This window comes from Sapajus apella, unplaced genomic scaffold, assembly GCF_009761245.1.
Source record: "Sapajus apella isolate SASKATOON/1434 unplaced genomic scaffold, GSC_monkey_1.0 scaffold109, whole genome shotgun sequence".
In the NCBI taxonomy this organism is placed as follows: domain Eukaryota; kingdom Metazoa; phylum Chordata; class Mammalia; order Primates; family Cebidae; genus Sapajus; species Sapajus apella.
The window spans coordinates 1,665,815-1,689,796 of record NW_022437049.1 but is presented as its reverse complement, the minus strand read 5'-3'; the positions used below and the strand labels follow the sequence as shown (position 1 = coordinate 1,689,796).

The 23,982-nt window shown below is 52.5% G+C and overlaps 1 protein-coding gene across 9 annotated transcripts in view; it reads right to left on the bottom strand.

Annotated features, from left to right (window-relative positions):
* The window catches only part of CTIF (cap binding complex dependent translation initiation factor), a 323,679-nt gene that overhangs the window by 97,316 nt on the left and 202,381 nt on the right, over positions 1-23,982 (bottom strand). For 8 of the 9 annotated variants that reach the window (XM_032259411.1, XM_032259409.1, XM_032259417.1 and 5 more), the window contains 2 exons: positions 9,694-10,189; positions 6,539-6,838 (listed from right to left, as the gene is read on the bottom strand). In XM_032259411.1, the coding sequence (XP_032115302.1) occupies positions 6,539-6,838; positions 9,694-10,189 (796 nt within the window). The remainder of the gene's footprint in view (positions 1-6,538; positions 6,839-9,693; positions 10,190-23,982) is intronic. The other variant, XM_032259415.1, reaches the window with a different exon arrangement.

Below are 23,982 nucleotides of genomic sequence, written 5' to 3'. Positions count from 1 at the left end.
CTGCCTTGGCCTTGCAAAGTGCTGGGATTACAGGCATAAGTCATTGCTCCTAGCCATGATGCAGATTCTTGATTTTCCCAACTTTTGAGCCTTACACCTTATTCAGGATGTGGATGGGGAGCCAGGAGCCCCAGCCAGCCTCGTGATGTTGGGTGAGCCTTGCAGCCTCACTGAGCCACTTTCCCCAGGTATAAACCTGGGGAGGGATCCCTGCTCTGGAATCTACTTCCGATTCACACACAGGTAAGTGCTCAGAGGAGTTTCAAAGCCTCCAGTGCCCCAGGGAGCATTGGTACTCATGGTTGATGGCTCCATGCCTCCCTTCCACAGGCATTTCCTGAGCATCTACTATTAACCATGAAGCCAAGAGCTGGGGATAGGCGATAACTCAGCCAGGATTCCAGCCCTCTAGGAGTTTCCAACCTAGACTCCAGGAATCAGCATCATCCCCCTCCTTCCCTTCCTATGTAAAGACAAGAGTAAGGAACTGCAAACTTCTGACAGAGGGGAATGACTTATTTTCCAGAGACCTTGAGAGAACCACAAGAGAAGGAGTGTTTCCCCTCAGGAAGAGAGCTAGAGGAACGACCCGGGTTTTCCTCCCAAACATGGGACCAGGAGAGGGGCAGGAGGATGGGAGAAACAGGGGGTAGAAGTGGGGGCAACACACACATCCAGGGTGAGGTGAGGGTCAGGGCTTGTCTCACACTGGAGAGATTCACTGATAAGGACAGCCAGGCCAGAAAATCTTGAGTGCCCTTTCTGGGCTAAAGTCATTCCCAAAGACCCCACAGAGTCACCACTCGACTGAGCTATTTATGAAAAGCCCAAAACACAATGCTTGATGATGACCCAGCCAGAAACTCTGAAGAGTTTATCCGCTTTTTAGCGTGAGGTCAGCTTTTTAAGGGGCTGTCTTTTAGAAGGTGCTAGAGAAGAGCAATTTATTCTGAAATCTGGTCACACACCAGATTCTGATTTTGTGTTGTCTTTTTACAACAGCCCTGCTGTGTTTATGACTTGTTGAGATGATTTTTTTTTTTTTTTCAAAAACAGGTATCACATCCTTCTGTTAGCTGTGTTGTTGGCAACGGTTGCTAGGGAGAGTGGGGCTCACTTACAGACACACTGATGCTGGCTCTAATAATACTTTGCTCTGCATAGCTCAGATGCAGACACCTCTTGGCTAAACAGATCACGCACATTTCAACAGAGGAGGGCTTGAACTTGTACTACCCAAGCCTGCCTCAGCAAAGGCGCGCTCCCAGCGCCCACGTGGATGTCCCGGGGCAATGACCGGGCAGTGCTGGGCAGAGGGGGCTCAGGCTTCCATTCCTGTCATTCCAAAGGTCCCATAAAAAGAGGCACACTGATTTTTCACTTCTCTGTGAAACTGGACCCCCCTCCCACCCCGCCACTGCCCTGTATCACACCACAGTTCCCTGATGAGGATCCAGGGAAACTTTTGGTTCCTTCTCTAACCCAGATGCCCGGGCAGCCCACATTCTCCTGGAAACCGGAAATAATCAATGCACGTCATCTAGTGAGTCAGTCAGGACCCTGCAAAGACAAAGACACTGGGAGCCTTGGTGGGAAGGGGTATGGGGAGACAGGCTGGATTGCAAAGTACAGCCAGCCTCTGGTGCAGCCTGGCACTGTGGGTGAGAGTGAGGCCTTTTCCCTAAAACATGTGACAGCTGTTCCAACACATACTCCAGGCCAAGGAAAAGGCAAACAGGGAAAGGAGCTGGGGACAGAGAAATGGAGCCATTGGGAGAGAAGAGGCTCAGGATGATGATGGGAAGAGCCTGAGGCTGGGGGAGTGGAAGGCCTGCTCTCAGCGGCTGACGCCACCTGTGCGACAGGGTTCTCCTGCCAGCCCAGGTTCAGAGTTTTCCCCCACGGCTCAGCTAAGAGCCCAGCACCTGACAGGTATTTCTTGACCAGTTTGTGCCATGACAGGAAGGGCCAGCTGGTTCATAAACGGCCACGATGAAACAGTCCAGTGTCTCTGGGGTGTCTCCCCAGTGATGGGGTGCTGCCCTGGCTAAGGAATGCCGAAGTTGTGTTCTCGAAGAATCTAATTCAACTGATGAGGGGTAGGCCCCTGCCTACTGTGTTTTAATGATTCTCATGCACAGCAAGGCTAAGAACCACTGACCTAAAGAAGATCTGGTATCTGAAATGCAGTATTTCCAGGCCAGACCTCTACTTCTGATAATCACACTGATGAGAGACTGTGCCTCAGTTTACCCATCTATGAAACAGCTGCCACCTACAAACTTGTGACTTCACACTGTGGTCCCTGGAACAGAGCACTAGCATCTCCCAGGAGCTTGTTCAAAATGCAGAGTCTCAAGCCCACCCCAGGCCTTCTGCATCACAATCTCCATGTAAACAAAATCCCATGTGATTCATATGCACATTCCAGTGTGGGAACACCTGACCTAATGAAGACAACTTGCTTGGCACATTTAATAAATAGAATTTTACTTACAAGGACACTACTGAGAAAAGGGCCACATTTCAGACAAAAAGGAATTGGCCTGGCTGTAAAGATCATTTTGGAGCTGTGGGATTGGTGATGGGGTCCTCTGAGACCCCAGGGTCTCCAGCACTGTCATGGCTCATGAGAATGGTGTTTCTGGGTTCCTTGAGGGAGCGGTGCTGAGTCTAGCTGGGAAGGGGTCAAGGACCTTAGATCTCCCACCCTGCAGTTCCCACTTCATGGGAGCTGCACCTCAGCTTGGCAAGAGCCCTCAGACCTCTGCTGCCAGCTGTTTACCACATCTGAGTCACCCCTCTCCCTCCATGCCGCTGGCTCCCATTGTCAAAGCCCTGGAAGCAGGAGAAGGCAGCCAGGGAGAACCAAGTCTAAAGACGGCTGCCGGAGCTGAGGTCAGGAGGCGCTTCACACCCTGGCCCCTTCGTAGCCTGCACTGCCAAGCCGGTTCCCAGAACCTGTGTGTGGAGGTGGCAGCTGAACCTGATCCCATGGGGACATCTCGGAGGCTGCCAAACTGAGTCAGGTGCTGGTTGGGGACCCAAAGCCAGGTGGGCGTTGAGTGGATGGAGCTGAGCGCAAACCTTAGGGAGGAGGTAGGGGCAAGGGCTGTGCAGGCTGGGTCTAGAACTGCCTGCCAGGAAGGGATGCAAACACGGTTTGGCAGGAAATGAAGTCAAGTGGAAAAAGACATCTCTGGAGGTGTCAAGAGGGAAAGCAGGTTTCCCTGACCCAGGCCCATTGCCTTCTTCTCTGCAGCTCTCGGGTTTGGGCTGTGAGGGGCCATGAATGACGCTGCCCAGAAAGGCCTGCTCCACCTCCGTCTCCCTGGCTGCAGAGGAGGCCCAGCCAGATGTGGTTCAGGTGTCCTCTGGGCCTTGGAGTCAGGGGGCCATTGTGGGGTCAGGGTAGCCCTGCACCAGCACAGCCCACCTGCCCTCCCATGGCAGCCAGAAGGGCCTGGCCTTGCTATCCGGGAGGCCTGAGGACGCAGATCAAGCCTCTGGTTATACCCTCAAGGAGCTCACATGAAAGCTGGGGCTGCAGATGGTGAATGGGGTGAGTGGTGGCCTATGTGGACATTTCGATTTCTAAAGACCTGACCTGCAGATACACAGCCCAGGCAAATGGCTGGCTTCCTCCACTGTGGGGGAGTGGAGGAGGAGCTGCTCTGAAGCCTCAGAATGTGAGCCATGCCTACCTCGAGGGGGAGTCCCTTCTTGCCCTGGACTTCAGCTGTCCCTGCTGGCCCCTGGCCCATGGGGGAAGGGAGAGAGGGAGGCTTCCAGCACCTTCCTTTTCAGACATCCATTTCCCATAATGACCTAGGGCCCTCCAGCACCAGGCACTGTGAAACCCCTGGGATACAGAGTTGTAGAAAGCAGAAAGCAGAGGGGTCCCCACCTCCCAGAGCCCAAGGTAGGGGGGCAGTAACAGCATACACCCCAGTTTGTCACTGTGGATTCATGTGGTCACTGGTTTAAATTCAACTCCTTCATTGCAGACCTCTTAAGGACAAAGCTGCGTCCATTCACTGACTGCTGTACCCTCAGTCCTGAGGCTGGTGCCTGGCACACTACAAATTCTCAGTGAATACTAGGAGGGTGACTGAAGGTTGTGGCTACAGGATGAGAGGTGCTGGGACAGGAGAAGGGCCAGCGCATCCTAGAAAGTGGGACCCCACCACCACCTGAAGCAGGAGTGTGAGTGCTTCGGGGGAAGGCGTATGCTCAGTGGGACAGAGAAGTGAATTCTAGGCCAGGGGAGAGTCCGTCCATACAGGGTGTAGTGGGAGACGCAGCCTGGCTGGTTGGGGGTGGGGAGCAGGAAGTGGAGTGTCAGTTCTCTGCCCCAGAGACAAGGTGGCACCTGCAGGGCTGGATCTCTTGGGCTGGTCCCAAAGCCTCCATCACTCACGACAGACCTACCAGTGAGCCCCAATATGGGGTGAGGGATTTAGAGGGACCCAGGACAGTTTCCTACCAGTGGCAAGGCCTGGGGAGCATGAGAAAGGGAAAGGCTCACACAGTCCCTTGTGCCCCTTCCTGAGGCCCCGGCTCATCGCCAGCAGCGCAAAATCGAGGGAGCACTGCTGAGGGCTGCGGTTTGCACTTCCCAGAGGGAACTACAGAGGCCAAGCTCCAGCTGATGACGACTGAACCAGGTCTAGAGTCCTCGCTTCCCAGCCTTCAATTTTGTGTTTTTTTCCCACTATAGTGTTTGCCAAACTGTCTCTCAGCACACTAATCTCACAAGAAGCTCTTAGCTGGGGAATGCAGAGGACTTGGTCGAGTTAAACGCAGCCAAACAAGTTTCCTTCCTGCTGGGACATCTGGAGCCTGTCCTAAGCCAGGGCACTTTGAGGTTGATGGAGAGGTGAGGGCAGGGGTTGGAGGGCCCACTTTGTGTTCCCCAGGATGGATGGCCCACTGGACACTTGTGGGTGAGGCCACCCTAACCGTGGCAGGTTGGAAGAAATGCCTGGTCTGGGGTGGGCCTGCAGCCAGCTGCCCTCCCCAAGTGCCCCTTGCCCTGGGTGCCTGTCTGCCACGGTGTCTGCCTGGGTTACTTGGAGCTGGCAGCCATTGTCTAGAACTCTTGCCCCATCCTGGCCCTTTTTGGAAAAACAAAACCCAAAGCCAAGACCATAGGCTGATGCTGTCCCTGACTCCCCTGTGCCGGGTGCTCTGTGGCAGACAGGCTTCTCCCTGCCTGCCATTCTCCATGGGCTCCCAGGACATTCCGGCCCGCGAGGAACATGCCCGATGTGCAAATCCTTCAGGTAATGCGGGAATTCGTCACCGGGGGAGCACGGGCGATCCAGGAATGGGAACCTGATCAGGGCCTGGAGCAGGAGACAAGCAGCTCAGGCTGGCCAGGGAGGGCTCATGTTGCAGTGAGTGCAACTCACATGGCGAGGAGAGGGCGGGTGGGGATGGAGCCCTGCCTGCCGCATGCAGAGGTGGCCCTATGCTCTTGTTTACACCTGCTGTCTAGGCATAATTGTGACCTGAACCCCCTCTGACTCTCACAAGTGTTGCAGTTCAGATGATCTATCTTATGGTCACCCTAGTTAAGACAGCCCTGTTGCCTGCCATTCTACGTCATAACTTGCAAACTACCGTTTTATCTCACCTGGGCCGGCAGCTCACTTTGTGTCTCAACTAGTCCCTAAAATACAAAACAGGAGCAAAAGAGAAACAGCTCTCCCCCAGCCAAGAGTCTCCAAGGACAGTCCTGGGACCTGGTGTGGCCACCATCCCATGACCCTGCGATCCCTCGCTGATGCCACCAGTTTTGGGGCCACCTGCTCATTTGCTACTGCCTGCACAGACAAATAGGTACTTGTGAGAGGAAACGTTGCTGAGCTCAGTCCAAGTGCACACACCCACTCCTATTACACAGTCACGCTGACAGAACCACTGGATGCTTCTCCACGGAGGAAGCAATGATCAGGGGTGGGGTTACACTCTCAGAGGTGAAGGGACATTGAGAGGGAAAGACCAAGGAATGAGAGTCTTGCGTCATCATGCCTTCCCTCTGCCCAGAAGCCCTAGTGCGTTGGCAGACAGACTGTCCCTTTTCTGCTCCTGCGTGGCTTTGCTCGAACCCATCTCACTACCAGCAATGACCAACTGCACTGCTGCAAAGGTCTAAGGACCTGGCCCTGGGGAGAAGGAGGAAAAGAAAAGTCCACAGCAAGTTCATATCCGCTTGGACGTGGAGAGGTCAAAGCACAGAGCCAGGCTGAGACCGAGAGCCAGCCTCTGATCGTGAAAATAGAAAGGGGAAAGCTGGTTAAACATAAAGACCTATAAAATTATATTGGTCCATCGTAACCAGGGAGCCCACACATAAACACACACAAATCCAGCCACTCGTTCCTGGCCCCTCGACTGCCTTTGTATTTTCTATAATTAATCGGGCAAGGGCGGAACTTGGGAAAAGTCCAGCTGTGGCCAGAACTCACAGCCTTCTTGCTAGGAATAACTCACCGCACACAGAGGGGCAGGGGGCGTGGCAGCGGCCGGTTACCTGTAGCATGTTGAGAAGCAGGCTCCGGAACTTGGTCCCCTCCACCATGAAGAGCGCCATCTTGTCGCAGAGCTTGGCGGCGGTGAAGGCGAAGCTGCGGTCGGACACGGCCTTCTGGTAGATGGTGCGCACGATCTCGCCCAGCATCTCCTCGGAGTTGGTGGAGTTCTGGGCCTCCTCCATGAAGGTGGTGAGCTTCGCGTCCACGTCGCTGCTGTTGTTCCGCATGCTGTTCAGGATCTCGATCAGCTTGTCCATCTTGTTCTGCTGGGGGGTGGTTGTCTCCACGGCCACTTCATCCTGGGGGTGTCGGAGACAAATGAACGTGCCTCAGTGAAGCCGAGGTCTCTGTGCGGGGGTGGCCTGGTGGACAGAGGGTGGCCACCTCCCGAAAGCAGGATCAGGCCGACTTTTCTGGGCCTGAAGGCTGGTCCCTCTGGGAACCTCCACCAAAGACCCCTCCTGCCCCCAAAACTCCTTGTTGCCTGTTTTCTTGGCCCCTGTGACCTCCAGGGCTGATTCTGCTTTTGGACTCCAGCTCCTTCCCAGGATTTTCATATACATTGGCTTTTTTTGGTTATTTGTCCATCAGACGTCTTACGCTAGAAATGACTGACTGGAACTTAGAAGGAGGAAATAAGATAACAAATATGAAATCGGGCCAAAGAGAAAATGAGGGCAGGAAGACTTGGTCAGGAAGGCAGGTCAGACCCCAAATGCCTGCAGTGGTGGCGAGAGGCGGCTCGGGCAGTGGTCACCTTGTCCCCCATCCCCTCAGCTCCAAATGCCCGAGGATGACTTGTTCTCTGGGCATAGGGCTCCCTGTGGGGACAGCCCTGGCTTTTTGTCCTATGGAGGCTATGCTGGTCTTCTGTAGACACATGCCACACACCAAGAAATCCTCCCATGTGCCACTAAAACAGTTTGTGCTTCTAGGGGGGATATGACAAGTAAAAAGCCCTACAGCCTTATGAGGTCTCACTGCAACTGGGACCAGGCCAGGGGCTTGAAAAAGAAAAAAATGTCTTTTTATTGTACCGACTCTTGGTGGCCAAGAATGGGAGCAACTTAACTGTGTGGAGTGAGATTGGCTTGGAAGGGCAGGGTCAGGTCGTGACATGAGATCCACGCTTGTTCTTCTGTCTTTGACAACAGAAGCTCTGGGCTCGGAGGTACAGACCGAGGCTCTTGATCCCACTCTCTGCCTCTACCTGTGTGGCTCTGGGTAAGTGCTTTCACTCTCTGGGCCTCAGTTTCCTCATAGGTAACACGACAACGTTAGACGGGAAGATCTATAGCTTTCCTTGAGACCTTCCTTGGTGGATCCAGTTCCGAGGGCAGCTAGTCTCTCTCTTGAGAACCGAGTCTTAAGAAAGCACTGAATCTGGGGTGAAGGAATAGGGTGTCCTCGTCCATCTCCTCAAACCCATCCACCTCTTCAGGGAAGGCTACCCTGAATCCCTGGGTGAAGTTAACAGGACATAGCTCTCCACCCCAATAGACATCTCACTCTTTACCTGTCTCTCGAGAGGGAGAAAGAAAGTGTTGCTCTCCCTGATGAAAATCTTGTTTAGGATGTGGCTGGGGGCCACCTAGGATTTACCCTTTTTCAGAGTGAGCAGCTGGCGGAGCGAGGAGTGACCCAGCCTGAGCCTAAGGCCATGTCTTCTTGGTCCAGGAGTTCAGGAGTCCTCACCTGAGTGGAGTCCTTGAAACTGATCTATAGGTACTACAGCTCTACCTTCTCTGTAGAGCTTCTTCCCCCATACCCCCATCTCTCCAGACCATCAGGGCCTCAAGGCAGAATAGCAGTCTGCATATAGAATAGGAACTACCCACAAGAACACATCTGCACACGTTATCTCATTTAACCTTCACAGTCTTGCGGCAAGGTGCGTAGTATTATACTCATTTTACAGATGAGTGAACTGGGGCTCAAGGAGGTTAGGTGACTTTCCCAAGACCACCCAGCCAGTCAAAGGCAGAGGGAGGTCCGAGCCTGCTCAGCTGTGCTCTGAAGCCCGTGCTGTTTCCACTCCGCTGCCCTGCAGTTACATTTGGCAGCACTCTAGAGGACTTGGTGGGGAGGATACTAGGAGCAGCATCTCATCTTCAAAAGTAGATCCAAGAAGAGGTCTGACCTACCTTATCCTGCCTGAGTATGGACCTTGAGCCTGGCCTCTGGGGCAAGAGCTTGAGGATAGATGGCAGAAGGGAGGATGGAGGAGAAGCCCAGAACGTGGAGCTCTGCGGAAGCCCCAGGAGGAAGACTCTGCAGGCTCTGCTGCTGTGTGGGGATGGCTGTGGGCAAGCTGGCCTTTCCTGGGACAGTTCCTCTCCAGGGTGACCTTACCTGTGCCCTTGCTGGGCAGTGGGGTGGGGGTGGTGGTGCTGGAGTGAGCACCATGGAGTTAATGCTTCAAGGACAAATCCCCATCCCTCTTCTGGGGGTTTAGGGTCATCTCCACTTGAAGCTGTGGGCCAGGCCAGGGCCAGGGTGCAGAAAGAGGCTCATGGAAGCAAATGTAAGGAGGCCCCACTCTTGGGTTCATGCTGGCACAGGCGGGCACCCACGTGATGCTGAGAATGGAGCTGCCTTACGGTCTGCACTGCAGAGCGTTCCCTGGCCACTGGGAGATGAAGTGGGGAAAGAGGAAGGCTGTAGTCAGCCCTCCCGCACTCTGCAACTCACCTCTGCTCCCCATCCTGGCAGAGACCTCTGCCTGGATGGTACTCACCTGCAGAAAAGCTTCAGTCCTTATTTCATAAGCCCCACGTTTCCCCAAATGCCCTTCCACACAAATGACTTCTAACCCTAGAAAATCCTCCCTGCACACCGACCCCCCCATCACTCCCAGGCATGCGCCTCTTCCCCCCACTCCCTTGGGCTGGGGGCTGGTGCCAAATGCCTACCCTGGGCCTCTTGGAGGCTGGAAAGTGAAAAGCACTAGCGTGCTGGAGGGGCTCACGACGGCCCTACCTGCTGGCAGCAGTGGACCAGCGTGGTGGGTCCCCACAGTCACCGAAACCTCTGCTTCCCTGCATGCAGCTCCCCAGACCCTCAAACCCACAAGGCTCTGCTCTGCGCCCACCTACCAAAGTGCCTACCTCTTGCTGTCGTCCCTGGTGCAAGAGAACAACAAAAATTCAATTACCGGTACCTTTTCCTTTAGCCTTCGCCGCAGTCTGTCTTTGGAAGACTGGAGCAGGGTAATTTTGGGCCGCTCCCCGATGCGCTCGGGAAGAATACTGTCTTTACGTTTTGTCTCAACCTCTGGTCCCCCTGGCTGCTGTGGAGGCAGCCGCTCGGAAGCCACCGGGGCCAGGGCGTCAGGGCTGCGGGGGGCCTCGAGGCCGCCATGCCCGGTGGTGTCCCCTGCAGTGTCCTCTAGTTTTGGGCTCTCGATGGTCACGGTCTCTTTGGCATTGCGGTGTGCGCCTGCCTCTCCCTTGTCGCCCGGCGGGTGCTTCGTGTTGCCGTGGTGCCAGCGCCGGTTCTGGCTGTAGCCATGGTGAGTGGGCCTCCCTGAGGGGTGGGGTGCTGAGCCCCCCTGGTAGGATTTCTGGTGGTCCCTGTTGTGTTTGGCACTGCCTGGCTGGTGGTCACCATGCTGCTGGGGCTTGTTCCCCCCCGGAGGTCTCTGCTGCCGCCTGCAAACGGAAGGGGAGAGACAGAGAGGGCAATCACTGGGCGGGCCGGTCAGAGTCCCTATGCCCAGACGCCAGAACAGGAAGTCATTGCTTTGTCCATGTATTCATTCTTCCAACAAACGCTTCCTGAGCACCTTCTACACGCCTGGGGACACAGCACAGAACAGCCAGACAGGTCCTTGCTACTGCAGAGGACCGAAGCCAACCCTCCGCTTAAAATCAGTACTTTATTCACTTATTAGAATATGTGTGAATGCACACATGTGGAGCGAAATTAAAAAGATCCAGCAGCAGATACAGTGAAGTCTCCTGCGTGACTCTGTTATCACTGACGGCCTTTGGAAGCAGCCATCCCACGTGTGTGAATCTTCCAGACATATTCTACGCATGTCCCAGCAAAGCTGCACACAGACCTGCTTCTCACAAGCACCTTCCTAGAATGACCGTTCACCATGATGCTTTTCGAAAAGTTATATCCCTGTCAAACAAATTTTTTTGAACGTTGTCATTGTCACCCCACCAACAAACTAAATATGCTATAGGAAGTTTTTATGGGCTAAATTGTGTCCCCTCCCACCCCCGAAAACTTCATATGTTGAAGCCCTAACCCCCAATACTTCAGAATGTGACTGCAGTTGGAGATAAGATGTGACGAATCACCTTTAAAGGGGTGATTAAATTAAACGAGGCTGTTGTGGTGGGCCCTAATGCGATCTGGCTAGTGGCTTTATAACAAGAGGAAACATCAACACGACACCAGAGAGGCTGCACGCCCAGAAGAAAGACCACATGGAGACGCAGCGAGAAGGCAACAGTCTACAAGCCAAGGAGAAACCAGCCCCACGGACACCTTCATCTTGGACTTCCAGCTTCCAGAGGTGTCAGAAAATAAAACGCCTGTTGTTTAAGAAGCCCAGTCTGTGGGACTTTGCTGTAGCAAGCCTAGCAAACAGATACGAAGGAATATTTAACATGATGGGTGTAGGTCAAGACAGGCTCATCTGCGATACTTTCTGAGAACAGGGAACAGGTATGAGTTGTGCGCCAGGAACAAGCTCCAAATGTTTTGAGTTGTGGCCAAAAGGCAGGTGAAGGAGTGATGAGGGGCATTCTCAGGACCCTTCTGGCTGGCTTGAAGGCTGCTTCCTATCACGCACAGCACTGCTATGTTCAAACTCCATCTTCCCCTCAGGGTGTTTTCCATGCTGCAACTTTACTGCAAGTGCAGTTGGAGCACAAGATAAGCAGGAATCCCTCAAAGGTTGTAAAAGGGTGGAAAGATTTTGCAGAAAGATGTTAACTTCTAAAGAATAAGCCTGTACCTCCTCCATGACCTGTCTCGGGTACCACAGCCCTTCACTGCATTGCATGTTATGAACAAATTGTATTTATTTACTTACAACTTATTGCTTACATAAATTCAATGTTAATCACTTGATACATTTTTATCTGTGAAAAATGGGGGTTATCCTGGGTTGGGATTAAATGCATTATTATTTCTCATTAAAATTAATAATTTTTTTTTTTTTTTTAAATTGAAAAGCAGCCATTGAAAAGCTTAGTGGCTCATTATCCCCAATGGGGATGACAGTTGGTCCCTTGACACCACCCTGGTGGGGGGCTGGGTACCTCGTCACAATCTAGGCCCCTCATTGGGCCTCTGCTGGAGTGCTAGGTGGGGGTGGGACCACAGTTCCTGCAGGGGTGTTTGGCTGGAGGAAAGGACTATCGCCTCGTGTTTTCTGTCCTGCTAGGCTGCCCCTTTCCTGGTGCTCTAGCTAGAATGAGCGGGCTTTTGTTGGGGCTCTGTTTGTCTTCTCGGGCCTCATGGTGTTTCTGGGTCTCCGTTTTCTTTCTTTTTTTTTTTTTGAGATGGAGTTTTGTTCTTGTTTTCCAGGCTGGAGTGCAATGGCTCAATTATGGCTCACTGCAACTTCTGCCTCCCAGGTTCAAGCGATTCTCCTGCCTCAGCCTCCAGAGTAGCTGGAATTACAGGCATGCACCACCACGTCTGGCTAATTCTGTATTTTTAGTAGAGACGGGATTTCTCCATGTTGGTCAGGCTGGTCTCGAACTCCTCACCTCAGGTGATCCACCTGCCTTGGCTTCCCAAAATGCTGGGATTATAGGCATGAGCCACTGTCCCCAGCCTAGGGTCTCCAGTTTCTTTAGCTCCAAGTCTGGGATACCTGAGCCAAGAGGAAAATCCAGGAACTCACCAGTGTGCCATTCTTCAGCTCCTAAGGTCCCTGGCCTGTCTGTCTGAAGTCTTCTTAGGTTTGTTTTTATATACAGTGTCTAAGGTTTGGGGTTGTCTGTGTTTACTTCAGTAATTTCAGAGTCATCATGAAATATCTATAAGTCTGGTAACCTCAACTGAATCCTGCTGACTAGGCATGCCCTGGGCCATTTCTCAGGAGGCCTGCGTGGCATCTTTCATCTTTGGTGTCAAAGTTCAATCTTGTTGGGTTCTGATTTACATTTCTGGGCAAGGGCACTGCTGGCCTGACACCTGGGTGGGTGAGGCAGCCCCTCCATTCCCAAATACACCCCCTTCTCCCTGGCAGTTTGACTCCATATGGCAGGGTAGGCGCTCTCAGCACCAGCCCCTGGAGAAGAGTTGGGCCCCATCAGAAAAATGAGGCCCTTGAGTCAGGTTCCTCCCAGCGACTCTAACAACTGGCCTTCTGATTGCCCAGCCCGACCCAGCCCCAGATGCCTGAGTCAGTGCAGAGGGCTGCAGCCTCATTCTGCAGAGTGTGAGCCAAGCCCCACTGGAAAACACAGAAGAAACTGTGGCTCACAGACCTCCGCAGGGTGCCGTGTACCTCTGACTTTTTGAGAATTTTCCCTCCTTTAATTTCTCAATTACTTTCAGCTAATTGCTCCTTCCATTTTCATTGTTCTTTAAATGTGAGTTATTTTTAAGCCCAGAGAGGAACCTTGGAAATTCCCTGGCAGATAATGATTGATTCTCACAACTTCTGTCATCCTTATTTAGAATTTTTGTGGCGCCTGCAGCTATGGCCCAAGAAACATCCCCAAAGGATGGTTGACCAAGCCCTTCCCAACATCCGTCTTGAAACGGCCTGGTTTCCCACTTGTCATATCAGGGATTTCCCTCTCTCGACCTAGTGTACTCTTCCGCCCACCGCCCCCCGCCCCCGGAAAGAAAACAGCTTCTGTCTACCTGGAGGGGAAGGCAGTAATTGCTACACAGTTGGTGGTCAGGGGCTCCAGAAAGAAATCAGCTGGCTCCTGCAGGGCTTCTGCTGTTCATTCCTGGAAATCTGCAGGGACCTGGAATTCCATGTCTTCCTGGTTGGAAAGAGCTTGGAGCCAGCCAGCGATGGCCAAGAGTGCCCCAGGCCACTTGGCATAGTGGAGGTTCTTAGACTCACTCTTCCTGGGTGGCGGCTCCTCTGTACATGTGAAAAGCTCTCCATAGGTAGCAGGGGAAGCCAGGGAGTCCACCTCAAGTGTTCCCTCCTAATTGGGTGGGCAAGACTAACAGGTTCGAAAGTAGGAGGTCTTGATACGGAGCTCAATGGCGGATAGAATCAGCTGGGTGGACCCTGGGAGGGCGGGGAAGAGCCCAGATGTCACTGGAGGAAGAGGCACTAAGACTGTCCCTCTATGCTCCCTTTTCCTTCTTCCTGCACAAGGCCTTGCTTAGTTCTCAGGGCAAGTGATTGCTGGGACTGGCCGGTGTGTGCAGGCAGGCCAAGAACCTGTCTTCCCATTTGACAGACAACTGAGGCTCTGTGAGGGGCACTCCCACAGCAGAGGGCCTGCCAGAGGTTCCAGGAGTGGGCCAAGCCTGGAACTAATCACAGCGCCTTGCAGCTACCTCCCATCTATCTCCTGTTCGCCTTTAGATCCAGCCTCCTTGGCTGATAAACACTCAGGGACAAGGACCGCAGTGACCTGTACTAATGGAGAGAAAGGGCTGAATGGCCACTGAGGCCTCGGTGGTAACAACTGCACGAGGTCCAAGTTCTTTGCCTGAGATGAAGCCAAGAGGGCCGCTAAGGGCACCGGAACAGACTTGGGGCTGGGCCTCGTTCCCCAACAATGGAGACCCAGGCTTCGCTGCTCTGACCATTCACAAATATTTGTCAGCGGTTGTCAGCTGGGCCAGCCAAAACCAGCTCCTCTCTCTTCTGTGTTTGCTGGCACTGGGTTTCATCAATACCTTCGTTCGGGGGCCAGCTGGCTGCTCCCCATGAAACCTGTGGGTTTGGGGTTTGGCTGGGCCAGGGATGAGCCTATTTTGCTCCCAGCAGCCCGGCAAGGAGGCTGCAGTTGGTCTCAGACACATGGAAATGTGGATCCTGGGTCGGGAGTCAAACTGGACACCCAGTTTTGCAGGCCTGCAAGCAAGAAGGGCAAAAGCCCATCTCTCTGCCTATTTCTGGGGAAGTCTTCGGGTGAGGAAGAACAGCCCAGGAGATAAGATTAATATTCCATTTGTGCTACTGGCAACACCTGCTGTTAGGACAATAATGCTTTTTTTTGGAGAATGGAAATTGTCAGCTTATGCTTTTTCCATCGTTCATTTAGTTTATTCTTTCTTCTTTGGGTTCTGAAATCAGATGTCTTGTTTTACTCTAAGACTGCTCTCTTTTATACAAAAAAACAAAAGTGTTCTCGGAACACCACAGCTGCATTTTGGGAGGTGGGTGTAGGGAGAATAACTTCAAATTGTGTTTTTTAAAAAAAATCATTTTCACAGTAGTCCAAATGGAAACAAATGTCCCTCTGTTCATTTTTTATTTCATAATCATTCCCAACTAGATATTCTGAGGGCCACTGACTTATTATGGTTCTCTCCATGTCGGACACTTTACCACATAATTTGTAGGTCTGCTTAAAAATTTCTGAAAGCAAAATTCCTAGGGCAAATGGCTTGAAAACTATGCATGGGCTCATATTTCTTGCCTTCACGAAAAGTGATGACTGCTTATTACCAGTGTCGGCACCTCCACCCCTGCCCACCTACACATGCCCTGAATGAGCTCTGCCTGCCCTGGCCCAGCCACCCCGGACAACACAAGAGTTGCAGTGAGGCTAGGAGGCATGGGCACCAGAAGCTTCTCTGCAGCTCAGGGGGGTGCTTGGCTGAGCAATAGCGTATAGAACCCAGGAAAAAAGTCACCACACCTACCCCAGTTTGCAGAATGATGGGGAAGCTTAAAAAGGAAAAGTATAGGGGAGGGGAGTTTTCTTCCCTCTTGAGGGAGTCAACCAAAGGACATCATGGTATTGGCTGGTGAACACTCGGAGATAAGGATCGCAGTGACCTGTACTAACGGAGCACTCATGATGTGTGCTGGGCTGAATCGGATGATGGGTGTCCCCTGCAGGACACTCCTTGCCGGTCTGTCTGGAGCCTGCACAGAGCCTGGCTGCCACTCACAGTTGCGTGGGCTGGGTGATCTCACCTCTCTGTGTCTCTGTTTCTAGCTGTGCCGGTCCCCACCGCAGGGGCAGTTGTGAGATTACATGAGTTATAGCGTGACGGATGAGAAAACCAAGGTCCAGGGAGGTTGCTTTGTTCTTCTAGGGTCGCCCAGCTAGTGAGTGGCAAGGCCTTCACAGGAATGCAGCTCTGTGTTTCTGCTGTAACACGCTATATGATTGGATTTAACAATTACTTATTGGAGATCTCAGTGCTCTTTGGAGAACTGGGGACGTCGCTACACAGCTTAGGCAACTCATTGGCCCTGTAATTGCCAGGACCATCATTAGCATCGTGGCGGCAACAGCAGCACTGTACCGGCTGCTTCCTGAGCACGCCCTCCCAACAACCCTGAGAGGAGAGGGCCAGCATGCGTCAGGGCCGCTCCTGCCACCATGGGCAGTTAGCCAAGCTGCAGACTCTCCCACTCCAGTAGATTCTATGGCTCTCTTTGCTCAGAGTTGGATAGAAAACAATTTAAGATTGAGGTCTTTGCCAGCCTAGACAAAAGTTCATGTAAGACATGTGGTATCACTGCATGGACTAAAAGCTTTAGAAATCACACGTTTACCTGGCCAAATGGATGCTCTGGAATAGATGAAAGGTCTGATTGGTACCTCTGTACCCTACAGGCAAAGACTTTTCTCACCAACTGTAGAATGAATGAATGAACAATGAATGATGTGGAGACAGGCTGGTTCATTGTTGTTTCATTAACTAAACACACGCTGAGACTCTGCTCTGCCCAGAGGTTAATCAGAGATGTCAGTGGGATCGCCTGAGGCCACATAGCTCCTGCAGCCCTCTGAGAGAAGCTGAGGTGGAGGCGGGGTGTGTGTGTGACAGAGCTATTCAGCTGTCCCTAGGGAGTCCCTCAGCACTCCCCTAATCCCATCCAGACCTGACCTTTAGGTCCAGACCTGAGCGGGAGCCTTCCCCAGCTCCCAGGGTCCCGCCTGAGCCCTCCAGCCAATACCATGATGTCTCTGAGATGATGACAGTCTGGAACACTCTACATCACACCCACATCTCTGCCACCAGAGTGTCCTGTGTGTGCCTCCGAACTGCTCCCAGAGCATCCACTTCCTTCAGATGAGGCAGAACCTTCTCTACATCTCCCTTGCAGTCTGGCGCGGGGAGGCAGCAATGACTACAACACACAGGGCTGCTGCTTTCATGAAGCTTAGGGTCCATTTGGAGAGACAGACATGAAGCCATTAATTACAGAAACACACCTCCAGCTTCATCCCAGGACAAGAGTCATGATGGAAAGAAAGCAGAGAGCAGCACGGGCCTGTGTCCTACCTTGGCCTGGAGGCAGGACCGTCCACATAACGAGTGGAGCCCTGTGCAAGATGAAAATGTGGGCCCCTGGTTCCAAAGCTGTTGAGAAAGTCAAGGCAGCCACATCAGAGCATAAGCCAAGAGCAGGGCCTGGACTCGGGCAGTGCACATACCCGGGAAGCTGGCCCCACCCCGAGGGTGGCCCTGAGGCCACAGGAATCAAACTCAGATCACAGGGACGCAGAAGAATGGTTCATAGCTAACACGTAGGAAGCAGGTAGTGTGCCAGGCATGACTTGTTTAACCCCAAGAGAGCCACTATTGTTCACCCCATTTTACAGAGGCACAGAAAGGGTAAGAAACTTGCCCAAGGCCACACTGCTTGCACTTAGCAAGAGCCTGGGTTTGAACTTAGGTAGTATGGCCCCCGAATGTGTGCCCTCAGCCGCCACACTGAGGGCTCCGAGGGGGCAGGGCAACCTGCACAGCATTGCTGAGCCACTAAACCCAAATTCAGAGGACCACAGTCCTCAGCCAAAGTCAGCAGGGAGGGAGCCGTGGGCTGTCCTTTGGCAGCGTGTGGTGTAGAAGTAGGGGCCAGACGTGCAGAAGCAAAGGTGGAGGGCTGAGCCAGGGCCCGCGGGGAATGGGGAGGCTGGGGCTGGGGAGGGGAGTGCCTGGGAGGGCTCTGGAGAGAGGGCTGGAGATCCGGCCAGCCAGCCTTGGCTCCACTGCGTCTGGGGAAAACCACAGAAGCCACTGCAGCCCTCGGTTTCCATCTGCGCTGGGAGCAGCCCTTTCCCACCACAGTCTGCTGGTTCCTGTGGCTGGGGCCTGTGGGGCTGGGCTGGGGGGTTGTTTCTGGGGCGGCCCCTCTGGCTTCACTGCGGCCCCGTGGGGAAGGGAGGAAAGCGCACAGAAGGCTGAGGGAAAAAGGCTTTCTTGGGGATATTCTATGGAGTTCTGAGCTTCACTCAACTGCGGACACATTTCTGAGGCCCTCCTCTAAACCCCACTGGAAAGCCAGGGCTCTCGGCCCACGTTGCTCAGAACCAATTTGCTGGGCAGCTTTGCCCAACCACTCAACTCCCCGTGGCTCAGTATTCCCACCTGCAGAATGGGAGGCCAGCCCCAACTCAAGGTGTTTCTCAGGGTGGCCTCCCACCGACAGGACTCCTGCCTGGATCACAAGGCTAGTTTGAGGCTACAACGACATGAAGCCAGGGGCAGCCTGCGGGGAACAAAAATACGTTATAAATACGAGGTATTATTTTTGTTCCAGGGTGAATCCGGCATTCCAAGAATCCTCAGCCTCCAAAGTTCTGAGGCAGCGTGATGTCATGGGAAGAGCAGGCGGCTGCCCTGGGGAGTCGCCAGGCTCCGCGTGAACCTCGTGGAGTGTTTCCAGGGGAAGGCCCTCGCCCTTCCGCTCGGCCTGCCAAGCCCTGCCGTCTCCCAGATCTGGCCGTAGACCCTCACTGCAGCCTGCTGGCGGCTCTGGGCATCCCCCGAGCTTCACAGTAGTTCGTGGGAGTTTGAAGTATGGACTTTGGAGCCAGATCCCCAGAGTTCAAATCCTGACACTGCACTTTTAGCTGTGCAACTTTGGGCAAATTCCTTAACTGCTCTGTGCCTTAGCTCCTTCCCTTGTAAAATGGGAACAAATAGGAAACCCATCTCATAGAGTCTTATGAGTTTTAAAGGACTTTATATAAGTCCTATATTAGTGCTTGTTTGTAATATTATTATGCTGTGGGTTTTCCAAGCAATGGTGCATGAGTCCTCCAGCTACGCAGAGGAAGGGATTACACTGTGTACCCATAGTACAGATGGGAAAACTGAGGCTACTTCAAAGGTTAGGTCAAGGAAGAGACCCCAGGATGTCTGGCTTCTAACTCCTGTTCTAACTTTGGCCTCTAAGGGCTGAGCTTTGGGCATAGCTTCCCACCACGAAACTTCATCAACCAACACTCACTACCACCATCTCCAGGGAAATATTGCAACAGGGTCCTCACAGCCTGGGGTCCACCTTCAGTGACTTTCTCTACCCCCAGCGCAAAGCCTGGCCATTAGAGTCCACCGCAGCTGGCTTCAGTACCCTGGCCAATGGGTCTTAGCTGGCCCTCTGCCGTCTCACTCCCCCACAAGTTGATTGGCCTGGAAGTGGCCCTCCCGTAGGTCGCCCTTCTCCTTGGCTATTTCAGTCTCACCATCTCGGTGTGCTGGAACAGCCCTTAAACTAGAAAAGCAAGGACCAAGGGGAAGGCACATAGAGAGAAAGTCGCCTCAAAGTTCTTTAACATCCCAGGTGTGACCGATCATAGAGCCTGCCTGAGAAAAGAAAGGTGGGGAGGAGTCAGTGGGGGAAGGCCCGGAGATGCAGCCTGGGCTCACTTAACGAGGGAACTTTCTTGTGGGGAGCGCTGCCCCGCAGCAGACGGGTCTGTCTGGGGACGTGATGCGCTTCCTGTCATGGGAGGCATCCGATCACTGGCCAGCAGTGCCCTATCCCTCACCAGTTAGCTATTGCCCATTCTGCAACCAGCACCTCATCCAGGAAGCCCTCCTGGACCTCAGCAGCCCTCTAAGGAGTTCTCATCTGGAGAGGCAGCCTGATGTGGTGACAACTTGAAAGTGGGGCACCCTTGGGTTCATATGCTGGTTTTGCCCTGGTACAGCGGGGAGGTCTTGGACAAGTCACTTAACCTCCCTGTTATCTATCAATCAGATGGCCCTCACAACAGCTATGTACGTGGTGGCTGTGAGGGCGGGGAGGGCTGATGTCCGGGAGGTGCTTTCCCAGGAATGGGCCTGCCTCCAGTGTTCCATGCTGTCCCACACCTCCAGGCTTCTGGCTTTCCTTCCACTGTCAGGGCTGCAGTGAAGGTGGAGTAAAGGCGTAGTGATACTTAAATCATTTATCCCTCCCTCCCTCCCTCCATCCGTCCCAAGTCACCATGGTACTCAGATTTAACACGGAGTGGCCCCCACCTTCTGGGGACACACATATTCCCTTGATCCTCACAGTAATCCAGGGGAGACTTTTCCCCTTGGGAGCGATCGAGCAGCAAGCCCGCCCAGGACCAGGGCCCGAACCCCCATCTCATGCCTGGGCTCTTTCACTCCAAGAGAGGGCCCCATCTGTGCTCTTTCAGAAAAACGTTCTCACTGCTAGTTAAAACAATCTAGCAGGAATAACTGAGAAATGCAAAAGATTAGGCATTTTAATTCATCAAAGCCCATCTTGGGACTGGTGGAAGGGGCTGCTTTCTCCATTACTTCGGCCATTGATGGGGTGACAGCTGATGAGGACAAAAATCTTTTTTTTGTTAAATTATTATTATGATGATTTCCTAGAGTCAGGGTTTTGGGTTTTGCTCTGTTGCCCAGGCTGGAGTGCAGTGGGGTGATCATAGTTCATGCAGCCTTGACTTCCAGGGCTCAAGTGATCCTTCTGCCTCAGCCTCCCAAGTAGCTAGGACTACAGGTTTGTGCCACCATGACTGGCTAATTTTCTTTTTCTTTAATTTTTGTAGAGACGGGAGTTTTCCTATGTTGCCAATGCTGATCTTGAACTCCTGGGCTGAAGCAATCTTTCTACCTTAGCCTCTCAGAGTGCCGAGATTACAGGCATGAGCCGCAGCCCCTGGCCACGAAATCCTCTTAAACAAGCCGGTTTCCTCCTCTCCTAGACTTTCTGAATAAAGTGTTTCACTGGAGGCCTGAGCATGAAACCAAGTAGTGACCCCAGGACTCCAAGGTGTCAGGAGCTTCCCTGGGACAATGAACAGGCCTCGGCAGCCTGAACTGCGTGTGGGCCGCCACCCTGCTGGTTCCAGTGCAGGCCCTTCCCCTGCCCAGCGCACCTCTCTACTTCTGGCTAGAGGCCCTCCATGCAGACCTGCCTACTGGGGTTTCCCAAGTGTCTTAGCCAGGAACACACTGGGGAGCTTGCTAGGGCAGGAGATGGGGCGCCGGAGTCTCAGTACTGGTTGGCAAGCTGGCCGACCAATAGCTTCCTCACCCACCATAGTTTATTCTCCATTCACTGAAAACCATATTTGATCCAACAAGTGAAGAATATTGCTTCTTAGGCTGGCCTCTCCCCTGAGATCTGAGTTGAATCACATACCACCTTTCGAGTCTTCCTTTGTAACCCTAAAATCTGATCAAACTCTGGTGTATTTGTTATGCGTAGGGGCTCAGGTAGCCACAAAGCAGCGTAACATATGGTTCCTGCCCTTGGGGATCTTAAAATCTAGCGGCAAGATTGCTATGTCTACTCAAAGAACCATATACCACAGCATGGAGCAAGACATGGGGTCTGGTGAGTTCTTGGGGTAAGGTTAGGGAGGGCTTCCTGGAGGAGGTGAGGTAATGGAAGAACCCACAGGACGGAGAGGAATGCCCTGAAGAAGAAGAGTAGAGACACCAGCAGTGGTTGGAGGTGGGATGATGGAGACAGATAAGTACTGGAGATGGGAGAATCCCCCTAAGACTGCAGAGGAACTCAGCTCTACCCTGGGTCAGGGACCAGGGGGCTGGACTCGGCATTTGTGACCCAGGCCTTCCAAATCTCTGTTTCTGGATGAAGAGACCACACCACACTAGGCCCCTCTCCTCCATCCATCCTGCTTTGCGGCCATGACTATCGTCTTGCCATGCTCTGACCTGAAACCTTTGGTGACAATGCTCCATCTCATCTTATTCCTGACTCCTCCAGGCCAGCCTGGCCCTCTTATCTGTCTACCAGGTAAGAGTTAGAGAGGCGGTGCCACCATCATAGCGCTGCATTTGCTTGTCCCTGCGCCTCATCTTCCCCACCCATCAAGACCCTCCCCACACGCTTCAATCAGTATGCATGGAGTACCTCATTAGGCCAGCAAGCTGTGACCCTGGTGTCCCAAACATGAGGGTCCTAGAGAAATGCAGCACAGGAGAGACACTTTTTTTTTTTTTTTTTTTTTAAAGAGACAGAGTCTTCCTTTGTTGCCAGTGGTGTGATCTTGGCTCACTGCAACCTCCGCCTCCTGGGTTCAAGTGATTCTCCTGCCTCAGCCTCCTGAGTAGCTTGGACTACAGGCGCATGCCATCATGCCTGGCTAATTTTTGTATTTTTAGTAGAGATGGGGTTTCACCATGTTGGCCAGGATGGTCTCCATCTCTTGACCTTGTGATCCACCAGTCTCAGCCTCCCAAAGTGCTGGGATTACAGGTGTGAGCCATCGTGCCCGGCCGAGAGATACTTTTCAAGAGGGAAAGTGTGGAGCCTGGGGCACCTCCAAGAGTAGGCAGGTGTCGTGTTTGTGCCTGGGGGCTGGAAAGCAGGCGACAGCTGAGCTAAAAGTGCTGACCACAGGGTGATGATAAACCTTGTCCACATTCCTCCTGCCTTGGGCTGGCCCTGGGAGGGGACGCCAGGCCTTCTTGGGGAAAGGCCCCTACACGAAGCAAAGATGGGACGCAGCAGAGCTGGCTGGGCTTCGTGGGTGTGGAGCTTCCAGGCTCTTGGCAGAGAAGGCCGCTAGCCTTCTCACTCTGTTAGCCCTCTCAGCCCAGCCACCCTTCTGGGACTGCCTCCTCCACTCACGACTTCACTACTGACAGGTTCACTTGTCCCTGAAGGGTTGTTTTTCCATCCTTGGAAGGAAAGGAAATGTGAAATGGAGTTAGCTGGAGTAGGGCCTCCCCTGGGCCACGTTTTTTCAGCCAGGGCTGGTGGAACTGATGGGCTGTGGCGAGATCTTATCGCGGAGAGGACTCCTCAAGGCTTTATGCGCAGCAGAACCCCCAGCCCAGCCATCTTGGGACATGGCTTCCCAGCACACACTTTCTTGGTCTAGAATCTTCCAAAATACAAGAGACCTTGTAGCAGGGTGTTGATAACCTTCACATTAAACACTACTCAGTTAGGAGTCAGCCTGTGTATTCTGGGACAAGGACCCGCTCTCCTAGTTCCCAAGTGCTAGGGTCCTGAGGCTAAGAGCAGTGAGCTAAAAGTCAATGAAAGACTTTCCCTTATGATGAAAGACAACTAGTACATTTAGAAGGAATGATGGAATTAGAAAATCACTTGGCAACCACCATAAGAATAATTGTTTCAAGCAAGAATCATCAATGGAAGCCAGTGGGTGAAGGTTGGAAGAAAAACAGAACATTGGCGTAGCCTCAAAATATCTCCCCAAAGTTATTTCTTAATTACAAAGGAAAAACTTGTAACTTTATAGTGGAGAAACTTGGCAGACACCACTTTAGCCAGGTAATCACAGTTAACATCACCAGGCGGGGGATTAAAGAATGGCGTGTACCTTCTGACATGGTGCACTGGGAAGGTCACATCACCGCAGTATGTATAACCCGAGTCCAATCATGAAGAAAGGCCGGAGAAACAGACGTTGAGGGACCTTCTACCAAAATAACTAGTCACTCTTTAAAAAAAGGCCAATGTCATGAAATATAGAGACTTAAGAATTGCTGTTGAATACACCCCACAGTCTAGGATCAATCGCTGGAGAAATGTAAGGTCTATAGACTCAATTTCAGTATTGTGTCTATGTCAGCTTCCTGATTTTGAGAATTGTATTATGGTTATGAAAAAAATGATTTTGTTTTAAAGACACATACTGTGAAGTATTTAGCAGTAAAAGGGCATCCGTTTGGCAACTTACTCTCGACGGGTCAGAAAAAAAATATATACGAGAGAGAGAAGGATAAAATGTTAACATCACAGAACACTGGGTGAAGGACCGATGAGAATTTTTTGTACTGTCCCGCAACTTTTCTGAGAGTCTGAAATTTTGTCAGAATCAAAAGTTTTTAGAAATAAGTAGGATTTAGTTAAAAGGGGGGAAGTGGAGAGGCCACTCTAGAAGAAGCACCAGGCTCAACAAAGGCTTGGTAGCAATTTCTCTTAAGTCAATTTCTTACGCGCCGGGCAGACCAAATGAAATACAGTAAAACTGGCACAAGGGAGTCCGCTGCACCTAGCAGGAGGTGACACTGCAGAGACCCCTCTCCGTAGGATGGCATCACCAGCATCGAACACAGA